Below are 10003 nucleotides of genomic sequence, written 5' to 3'. Positions count from 1 at the left end.
CGGTATGACAGCCCCTATGATAACGACGTTCGATTCGTGAGCGAGTACGTCATGCGTCGTTTTGTAACGATCGTGGGTCCGCATCTAATCCAGAATTTCTCGAGGGCTTGCAACGTGAATCCTCCATCCACGGATGGTTTTATCCTCGAAGCTTGTTTTTTTGCGCAGCTTAGGCATAGTGGCCTACAACGTCGCAACTGGGAGAGATCAAACATCGTCTTTTTCTTGACCCAGACAAGTATCCGATTGGTATTTCATCGGATGGTCCGACGTGGATGGCTCCAGTCAAGTGGAACCAAGGCGGATACGACGCTGTTTTTATCGACAAAACAGAACAACTGGTTCGGTTTGTTCAAGTGACGCGTCCTGAGTGCCATACGTTCGATGAGAAATACTTCATCGACCTCTTGAAGAGACTCGTCGCTGGCGATCTGAACCAAGTTGCTGTGGTTGAACTGTGTTTTGTCGTCCCAATGGCTTGGCTGGAAACGTTCAGCTTACCCGTGAGCAAGGAAGCCTTTAAGAAGATCGTTGTGGAAGTTGCTTCGTCGCCATCGCGAACTACTCGGAGTCATCCCGACCAAACATTCGAAGTCTGCATTGCAGAGGTCATGGTCATCGGAGTTGACACCAATCACCATCCGGTCGAAGGATCACAACTTGGCTAGAAGCGCAAGACGACAAGTATGTGCTTCTTTACGATACTCATCCGAGCTTGACAGAATAGCATTTATCCGAGCCTTGCGCTGATAAAAGCTCTTTCGGAGTAGTTAGTTGGTCATCAACATGAAAAGCGACTTCAATGACGTTGGTCTTCCTTGTCGAGTCCCATACTCTTATATTCTTAAGGATTGGGGATTGTCCTTTACTTTACTGAAGTATTGTGCTTTTCTGTCGTTTTGCCTCTTCTTGGGAGGTAGTTACGCAAGCAGTTGCTCATCTCAAAGGATCTACCTAATTTGTCAGTCTCTCTGCTAAAACTGGCCCTAATTGTCGGCGCTCTGGTTGTCTAATATTATCGACTGGACAACGGGTGGTCTTCACTCGCAGACTCGCCGGCTCAAGACGAAGCTCGTCGGATCAATCTAGCATTCGATTCCTCCCGTTGGTATATCGGTGTGCGTGCGTGTGGCGCATGGTGAAGCTGGGCCAGCTGCCAAAGCTAGAAGACAAGCCAGCTGCGACGGCAAGAAGACGAAGGCGATTAGCAGTGCTGCGACGTGATGGTAGACAGACCGCGCAGGTACTGTAGGCATTGTGTGTGTGTGGCACAGCTATCTAACAGCACTTCATGCGTACTACAGCTTTGTGGCGTTGGAGCACAAACGCAGCTCAGCGGCCGAGGATGAACGTGTGTGTATATGCTATGCAGCAGGTTCATGGCGGCTACGTATTTGCGGTGCGTTAGACATTTAGGAACCCGCAATAAAAAATAAAGCCGAGTGCCTTACCTTCCATCTTTTGACGTCTCGTCAATAAAAACTAGTTGATCTGGGCCGCTGTAAAAGGGCAGAAGCCTCCCAGCGTACTCTCGGCGCTCTCTCGGAACGCTTTCTCGAGCCCTCTTTGTTAGAACCTTCCTCGTCAAATTTAGGTCGAATCGTAGCGCGCGACATATAGTTGAGTCCGAAACGTTAATTGTGTCCTTGTAGATAGCTCGAAGCTTGTACCGTAGCTTCTCAAAGTAGAAGCAGGGGTGGTTTGCTACGTATTGGCGCACGAATGCGCACACATCACTTGGCCAGCGCGAAGTCTTGGCACGTGGCTGGTTCTTCAAAACGTTTCCGGTAGCGCGAAACCTTGTATACCAGCGACTTAAGCTACGAACAGATACTCCTAAAACACTAGCTACAGTTGCGTTGTCAACAGAGTACACATACATTAGCACGATGCCCCTCCAACGCACAACGTCTATCGAGTAGGTCATTCTAAACTCTGCTCCAGTTGCTAAGTGCTCGATGGCTGGGTAAATCTCAGCCATTCGGACTTTTTCAAGTCGGAGGTACCTTCGTAAGCACTTTCGTACGAGTTTGGTAGGAGCTGGGTTGGTACGATCTGATTGGATAAAAATGTAACCACAATGAATAAATTGCTGTTGCGCACACCATAAAAATGCTTTAGAAACCTAACCATCTGTGCGAAGGAGGCACTTTTTGAAGCCCGATTTGCCAAAAGGGCTGAAAGGCACAATACCTGGTTGGCTTCGCATGGCTACATTCATCATGGCTACAAAGTATCCTCTCAAAGTGAGGCTAAGTTTGGCGGAGACGCTGATCGAGTATGCGCTTGCGGCTTTATTTGTGAACTAGCAGTTTTCCTGGTCATTCAGCTCAAGACATGAAGTGCTTCGGCTTCGTCGCGTTGCTTCTCAGTGCGCTGCAAGTGTCTGCAGTGTCGGCGGCCAATGTCGACTGCGTGGTGTCGGACTGGAGCGAGTACTCGAGTTGCGACGAGCTCAACATGAAGCAGACGCGCACGCGGGCAGTGGAGCGTGAGGCACAAGGCTGGGGTAGAACGTGTCCCGGTCTCGTGGACACCATCACGTGCGTGCCGGTGAACTGCGAGGTCAGCGACTGGGGCGAGTATAGCAGCTGCAACGCTGACGGCTACAAGACTCGGACGCGTACTGTCGTCCAGGAGGCCAAGTATGGCGGAGCTGAGTGCAAGGCTCTGTCCGAGGACGGCAAATGCACCCGCGTGGACTGCTACGTCTCGCGGTGGGGAGACTGGAGCGATTGCCTGTCGGATGGAACGCGGGTGTCCACTCGAACTGTTCTCGTGAACCCGTACGACGGAGGAGCTGAGTGCCCAGAACTGAAGAGGTCAGCGCCATGCTCGTCCTTTGGCTCGACTTCAGGGTCGGCTGGTGGTGAAGATGCGGGGGCTGCTGGAAGACGCTAGACCACAGGGTGTTGCTTCGATGCCTTATCCGCAGAACAACTTCAAACATAATGCTGAATATGAATAATGGTATTGCAACATGCAATTTTCCAGTACTATGGTTCGTCTTTTTGATCTTACCTCAGTCCTCTCGGTCTGGGAACGTTAGGGCATCTCCAACGGTAAGGTACTTGCACAACTGTACGTTCAGACTGCGCACGCCGATATTTTAGACGGTGTTCACAATTGAAAGCGTTTACTAGAGCAGAAACCAAGAAGTGAGCGGCGAGAGGCCTTTAGGCCATAGGTCTTCCACGAGGATCAACTCAAACATGGCCGTGTTGGAGATGAAGCGAGGCAGTTTAGCCCGAAGCCGCGCTGTGGTGACACTGCTGTGCGTGTGCGTTGGGATGCAACTGGACATTGTAGTGGCCGCAAATGTGGATTGTGTCGTTAGCGACTGGGGCCCGTTCAGTGCATGTGATCCAACGACCATGAAGCAGTCTCGCTCTCGGACAATGGTGAAGGCGCAGTCTGGCTGGGGGCGAGCATGCCCTGTACTCACTGAGTATGTAGCATGCATGCCTGTTCCATGCGTGTTGAGTGCGTGGTCGGATTACTCGGCTTGCAGCAACGGCTTCAAGACGCGCACTCGCTCGATTGTGACGGATGCCCTGTACGGCGGAACCCCTTGCGGCGTTCAACAAGAATCGATTGCGTGCAAACCAGTGGACTGCTACGTCTCGAGGTGGAGTGACTGGAGTGCATGTGCACCGCTCGATGGCCAGCAGACCTCCACGCGTACGATTCTCGTGTACCCCTACGACGGTGGTGCAGCTTGCCCCGATCTCGTGCAAATCCAGTATTGCCCGAAAGTGGATTGTGTTGTCGGCGACTGGACTTCCTGGTCCGCCTGCGACCCAGCAACAGGCGCCAAAACGCGCACTCGGCAGATCACGACGTCTCCTCTGTACGGCGGCGTCGCCTGTCCAGCAACGACAGACGTCGCTTACTGCCCTCCAGTGAATTGCGTCGTGAGCGACTGGAGCTCGTGGGGATCATGCAACGACGCCACCGGACTAAAGACTTGCACCCGTACGGTCGTAACTCCGAGCAATTTCGGAGGTACTGCATGCGGGTCGTTGACGAACACTACATCTTGTGATCCGGTTGACTGTGTTGTTGGAGATTGGAGTGCCTGGAGTGCCTGCGATCTTAACGATGGCTCCGAGAAACGTACTCGTCCAGTGCTCACCCCGGCCAAGTATGGCGGTGTTGCTTGCCCTTCGACGACAGACACGCTCTACTGCACGAAGCAAGACTGTCAAGTGAACGACTGGGGGAGTTGGTCTGGTTGCAATTTCGCCACGGGCACGAAAACTCGAGGCCGCACCCCCAAGGTCTACGACCTGTACGGCGGTCAGGTGTGCCCGGCATTGTCCGACGTTGCGTCTTGTGACCCGATCGCCTGCCAGCTCAGCGACTGGGGGGCCTGGTCGGGCTGCAACCCAACCACGCTGCAGAAGACTCGCACGCGCAGCATTACGCAGCAGCCCATGTACGGAGGTGTTGCCTGTGCTACGTTGACAGACACCACGCCGTGCGTAGTGGACTGCGTGCTCTCAGACTGGAGTTCATGGTCCGCCTGCAATGTCGCCACCGGCCTCAAAACCCGCACCCGGGGAGTGGTGACATTCCCACAGACTAACGGAGCAGCGTGCGGGGCCACGACGGACACGGCAGCATGCGACGCGGTGGACTGCCAAGTATCGGGCTGGTCCGACTGGTCTGGGTGCAACCAGAAGACCATGCAGCGCACCCACATTCGTCAAGTCACGACGTACCCCGCGTACGGGGGTCAGGCGTGCCCCGCATTAAGCGAGTCCCAGGCCTGCACGGGGCAGTAAATCTTCAAGTTGAAGACAGAACCCGTGTGCTTTGAAGTAAATTCCGAAATTAAGCCTACTGTTTAAGACAATGATATACTCGACTTTTTGCGCTCAGTTTTCATATTCATGGCAGGCAACAAGCGGCGGCTGAGCGAGGAGGAGGCGGAGGCGGCGACGGCGCTGACGCCCGCGGGGGAGTCGCAGCTGGCCAAGCGCTCGCGCGTGACGGAGATCGTTGCCGTGGACCCGTCGGTGGTGGCGCCCAAGCGCGTGGGCGACCGCACGTCGGGGCTGCTGGCGCCCACGATGCTGCTGTCGGGCCACAGCGCCGCCGTGTACTCGATAAAGTTCAGTCCGTCGGGACAGCACCTGGCGTCGGCCTCGTTCGACCGCAGCATCCTGCTCTGGGACGTATACGGCGAGTGCCGCAACTACCATGCGCTGAGCGGCCACAAGAACGCGGTGCTGGAGGTGCAGTGGACCTACGACAGCGCGCAGGTGGTGTCCGCCTCGGCCGACAAGACGCTGGGCCTCTGGGACGCCGAGAGCGGCAGCCGCGTCAAGAAGTTCGCGGGCCACTCGGCCGTGGTTAACAGCTGCTGCCCCGTGACCAGCGGCCCCACGCTCATCGCGAGTGGCAGCGACGACTGCACCACCAAGCTCTGGGACGTGCGCACCAAGCGCGCCGTCAAGTCCTTCGAGAACAAGTTCCAGGTCACGGCCGTGTGCTTCTCCGGCGACAATTCGCAGATCATTGCCGGCGGGCTGGACGGAGACATCAAGCTCTGGGACCTCCGCAAGGATGAGGTGAGCTCGGTGCTACAGGGCCACGCGGACATCGTCACGGGCGTGAGTCTCAGCCCCGACGGCAGCTACCTGCTGTCGAATGCCATGGACTCGACGGTGAGGAAGTGGGACGTCCGGCCGTTTGTCAAGGGCGAGCGCCTCAAGACCACCTTCATGGGCGCCAAGCACAGCTTCGATCGCACGCTCATTCGCTGCGGGTGGTCGTCCGACATGCGCTTCGTAGCGAGCGGCTCGGCCGACCGCTACGTATACATTTGGGACGCCGAGACGGGCAACCTGCGCTACCACCTGCCCGGACACACCGGCAGCGTGAACGAGGCCACCTTCCACCCCACAGAACCTATCGTGGGCTCATGCAGCAGTGACAAGAACATTTACCTCGGCGAGCTGGCCGAGATGTAGATGCGGCTGGTATCCATCCTACCTAGTGCGTAGTCTTGGAGCGTAGCAATGGAAACAAGCGATAAACAAAATCATCCATATTCTACTTAGATGGCGCATCAGCGCTTTAGATTTCTATCATCGGCTTAGAGCTCGACCACCGGGGCCTGAGCGCCCGCGAAGCTCTCCCAGATGAGCGGGTAGCCCTGGTCCTGAAGACGCTGCTTGAGCTCAAGAGCGTGCTCGCTCGACTGCGTCTCAACAACGCACTTGACCGCGACGTGCGAGATGCTAGCGTGCACCCAGGCGCGCTCGTGGTAGATGTCCTTCACGCTCACGCCGAAGTCGCGCAGGAAGCAAGTCAGCTGAGCAATGCCACCCGGGCGGTCGCTCACGGTAGCCACGAAGCGCACAAGACGTCCATCGGCAGCCAGACCGCGATCAATGACACGGCCGAGCACAGGGGTGTCGATGTTACCACCCGTAAGCGGCAGGACAACGCGCTTGCCCTTCAGCTCCGGCAGCTTGTTGTCGATCAGCGCAGCCAGCGACGAAGCACCTCCTCCCTCCACGACAACCTTCTCCATCTCGACGAGACGCAGCACACTCAGAGCAATCGAGCGCTCCGAGACAGTCACTACCTTGTCAACGTAGTTGCGGGCGATTTCGAAAGCGTTCGCGCCGACGCAAGGCACAGCAAGGCCGTCCGCAAGCGTCGGCTGCGTGGGCATGTTCACAGGCTTGCCAGCCTTCAGAGCCTCCGTGAAGCTCGAGCAGTACTCTGGCTCAACACCCTGCGGATGACACAAACCCAACCCGTTAGAAACCTCGAACACCGGTGCATCGCTACCAGATCAGCAAGACTTACAATCACTTGGACTTTCGGGGCGAGCGTCTTGACCGCAAGAGCGACGCCGGCAATGAGGCCGCCTCCGCCCACGGGGACAACAATGGCATCAACGTCCGGCACCTGGTGTAGGATCTCAATGCCCATGGTACCGGCGCCTGCGATAATCTCCGGGCGGTCGAAGCCGTTGATGTACACCATGTTCTACAACACCAACAAGAAACATCTCGTCAATCCATTGGCCCCAAATCATTGCAGCAGCCAAGGCTCGTCCTCACCTCGTCGCGCACAAAGTCCTCGGCCTTGTCGCGGGCCTCGAGAATGTGCTCGCCGTGCAGCACGACGCGCGCGCCGAGCTCTCGGCAGCGGGCAATCTTGGTGAGCGGCGCCACCTTGGGCATGACGCACGTGACCGGGATGCCGAGCAGCTGGCCGTGGTAGGCCAGCGCCTGCGCGTGGTTGCCGGCCGAGGCGGCCACCACGCCGTTCTTCTTCTCCTCGTCCGTCAGCTGCAGCAGCGCGTTGCGTGCACCACGCTCCTTGAAGCTGCCTGTCATCTGGCGGTGGTCCTTCTTCAGGTACAGGTCGTAGCCCATGCGCTGCGACAGCAGTGGCGAGTACTCGCACTGGGTCTGCTGGATGCCGTCGCGGATGCGGTAGGACGCGGTGCTCACGTCCTCGAACGAGACTGGCTCGGGATCGGCTGCGATGGCAATAGGACAGACAGTTGACGCATTAGGTCTGCAGATACGCTTGATGCAGCCATGACAGTGCAGTGTAGCCATGATGCAGCCATGACAGTGCAGTGTAGCCATGTTGATGCCACGTACCCTCATCGGCTGCGCTGGAAAAGGCGCGAGTGGCGAAGGACAGCGACGAGCGCGAGCGGGAGCGCGAGGCGGCGCGACGGAGGAACAGCTTCGTCAGCGACATGGTCGATAGGAGAATGAGCAGCTACAGCCGGGTGGCGCCGCTTCACTCACTGGTGGGGGCCGCGCAGGTCGCAGTGACCTCGTGTGCGTCATGAGCATCTAAACAAGCAGGAAACGCATGGCATCCCATCAGGTGCTTCCTCCGATCGTTGAACTTTTGTCCTTTGTCAATATCGTTTAGAAAGGTTATTATTATATATAGATTTCGAGTGAGTGCGTCAAGTATGGAAACTAAATATAATATGGTATTGATTAGTACAGTATACCACACTTCAGATCCGATCCGGCTTCTGTAGTACCTAATGCTAATCAGGTGTATGTAGCCATCTGTGTAGCCATCTGAATGCACAATGTGGGCTTTGCTTTGCTTCGAGGCGCACTTGTCCTGCACAAGCTGTCCGTTCAAGTCGCATTTTTCAGTTCACTGTAGTCGCCTTCTACAGTACTCACAGATAAGTCTTCGCGCGCACCGCCAGCAACGTGGTTCCCTCCAGCCGGGATGACCAGCGTCTCTAAGTATCTTTCAAAATTGTGAATCTGCGAAGCCAAAGCAGCACATCCTGCTTAAGTACAACGTAAAACTTTAGGGTGCTAGGTAGGGATCGATGTCAGTATTACTTGAAGTGTAGCTTTCTAACGTCGACACTTTCGATGGCAGACACGCTGCGGCTCTCACACCAGTTGAGCTTTATCGTTTGTTTCCTCTTGATGATGGCTGTGGTGCGATGGCGGATGCGTCGAGCTCAGCTCTAGGATCAGAAATCCTGTCATCACCAACGCGGAGCCGACGATGCACTGCCAAGTGAACGACGCGCTATGCATCAACGTATCCATCAACCCCGACAGCGGGATCGTAAGCATGAAGCCGACGCTGGTCTCCAGCGGCGACGTCCAGCAGACGGCAAACGTGAGGAAGATGAAGTTCGTCACGAACATCACGATGGCAATCGTCAACATGAGGTTGCCCTCAGCTGTAGGTGGAAACCCAATCGGCTCGTACAGTGAAGGAAACGGGCTGTGCGCGAAGAATATAGTGCCCACAAACCACGCCGGAATGGTGAACATCCCGCTCATGCCCATCATGATCATGAGTGTGGAGGTGTCGTTGATATCGGCGCCGGCGGTTAGAGCCACCGATACGTTGTAGCCTGCGTTCAGGATGGCCGAAGTCACCATCATGAGTCCTCCGATCACACTCGGGTTTCCAATAACGTCTGCCTCGTCACCGCCCTGGTAGAGCACAACCATCGTCACGCCGCAGAACGCTAGCAAAACGCCAAACAGCTTCTTCACGGACGCTTTCTCGTGCAACAAACAAATGGAGAAGCAATACACGAAAAGCGGCGAACTGTTGAAAATAGCGGCACCTGCAGCCACCGTCAGGTTCTGGAGCGATGCAAACCAAAAGTAATCGGCGACGAGGTAGAAGACGCCGAGGAAGGCTGACAAGCGGACAAGTTTCCGGAGCGGGATGATAGAGTGACGCTGCAACACGCCCATGATGTCGAATTCAGCGTGTCGATCTTCAGTAGTGCCGCAGAAGCGATAGTAAGCGAAGATCAGTGGCAACAGGATAACCTGTAATTGAATCATAGTGAGCAAACAAGAGCTTGTAGGGTATCTATTTAGTCAACAGGACGTACGGGTGCGGCATGGCAGAAGCACATGACGAAGAAGGGTTTCTTGAACTTGATGGCAGCCTTAAAAACGAGAGTGTTGAGATTACCAAAAGATGGTCAACAGAGCAAAGTTGTTTTAGTACCTGTAGTTGCTGCACAGCTTCAGCCTGGAAGATGTTTGTCCAGATGACCACTGCAACGGAGAATATTTTCGCATCGGGGTGCACGTTTTAGCGGTAACTCATGTTTGTAGTTGTTTGATTCTGCTCACCGAACAGAGCCAACAGGCCGACGTGTTTCGTGTGGAAATACTCCTTGGTCTCCTTCTCCAGTTCCGCTTCGTCCTCGTCAAGTAGCTTGGTGTGCTCATTAGGCACGGGCTTGGTCACGGGCACAACGCCACTTCTGCGAGACATTCTTACTGGGGTGTGCGCGCTGCTGGAGTCGTCTTCCTCCCAGTGAGGAGCCGCGACGCCTCGAGGACTTTGGTGCGAAGCCATCGTTCTGCGTCGTCCTGAGCAAATTGTCAAGTGAGATCTGATGCTCCGATGGCAAATTAATCTTTGCTTGTTGCCTCGAGAAGCGAGCAGTTCAACCACGCGATTTTGGGTTGCTCCTGTCCATAGCCGCCTGCTCCATAATCCTTGA

The 10003-nt window shown here is 55.6% G+C and overlaps 5 protein-coding genes across 5 annotated transcripts; 3 read left to right on the top strand and 2 right to left on the bottom strand.

Moving 5' to 3' along the window:
- Positions 1-2337: 2337 nt before the first annotated feature.
- On the top strand, positions 2338-2901 carry IUM83_03325 (Ventral vesicle protein; the record flags this gene model as incomplete). The annotated part of the gene is made up of 1 exon (XM_067927316.1): positions 2338-2901. One exon carries the CDS (start codon positions 2338-2340, stop codon positions 2899-2901), a length of 564 nt encoding a protein of 187 aa, XP_067791971.1.
- A 473-nt stretch (positions 2902-3374) lies between these two features.
- On the top strand, positions 3375-4787 carry IUM83_03324 (thrombospondin-like protein; the record flags this gene model as incomplete). The annotated part of the gene is made up of 2 exons (XM_067927315.1): positions 3375-3975; positions 4069-4787. The coding sequence occupies 2 exons, from the start codon at positions 3375-3377 to the stop codon at positions 4785-4787; spliced, it is 1320 nt and encodes a 439-aa protein (XP_067791981.1).
- A 108-nt stretch (positions 4788-4895) lies between these two features.
- IUM83_03323 (WD domain-containing protein) lies at positions 4896-5978 on the top strand (the record flags this gene model as incomplete). Its single annotated transcript, XM_067927314.1, has 1 exon — positions 4896-5978. One exon carries the CDS (start codon positions 4896-4898, stop codon positions 5976-5978), a length of 1083 nt encoding a protein of 360 aa, XP_067791682.1.
- A 125-nt stretch (positions 5979-6103) lies between these two features.
- On the bottom strand, positions 6104-7737 carry IUM83_03322 (threonine ammonia-lyase; the record flags this gene model as incomplete). The annotated part of the gene is made up of 4 exons (XM_067927313.1): positions 6104-6751; positions 6826-7008; positions 7083-7507; positions 7635-7737. 4 exons carry the CDS (start codon positions 7735-7737, stop codon positions 6104-6106), a joined length of 1359 nt encoding a protein of 452 aa, XP_067791681.1.
- A 671-nt stretch (positions 7738-8408) lies between these two features.
- IUM83_03321 (Drug/Metabolite Transporter (DMT) Superfamily) lies at positions 8409-9855 on the bottom strand (the record flags this gene model as incomplete). The annotated part of the gene is made up of 4 exons (XM_067927312.1): positions 8409-9314; positions 9380-9436; positions 9499-9548; positions 9627-9855. The coding sequence occupies 4 exons, from the start codon at positions 9853-9855 to the stop codon at positions 8409-8411; spliced, it is 1242 nt and encodes a 413-aa protein (XP_067791979.1).
- Between the last annotated feature and the right edge of the window lie 148 nt (positions 9856-10003).

This window comes from Phytophthora cinnamomi (genome assembly GCF_018691715.1).
Source record: "Phytophthora cinnamomi strain GKB4 chromosome Unknown Contig38, whole genome shotgun sequence".
Classification (NCBI taxonomy): Eukaryota; Oomycota; class Peronosporomycetes; order Peronosporales; family Peronosporaceae; genus Phytophthora; species Phytophthora cinnamomi.
The sequence above is the reverse complement of the archived record's forward strand: the minus strand, read 5'-3'. Positions and strand labels throughout refer to the sequence as shown.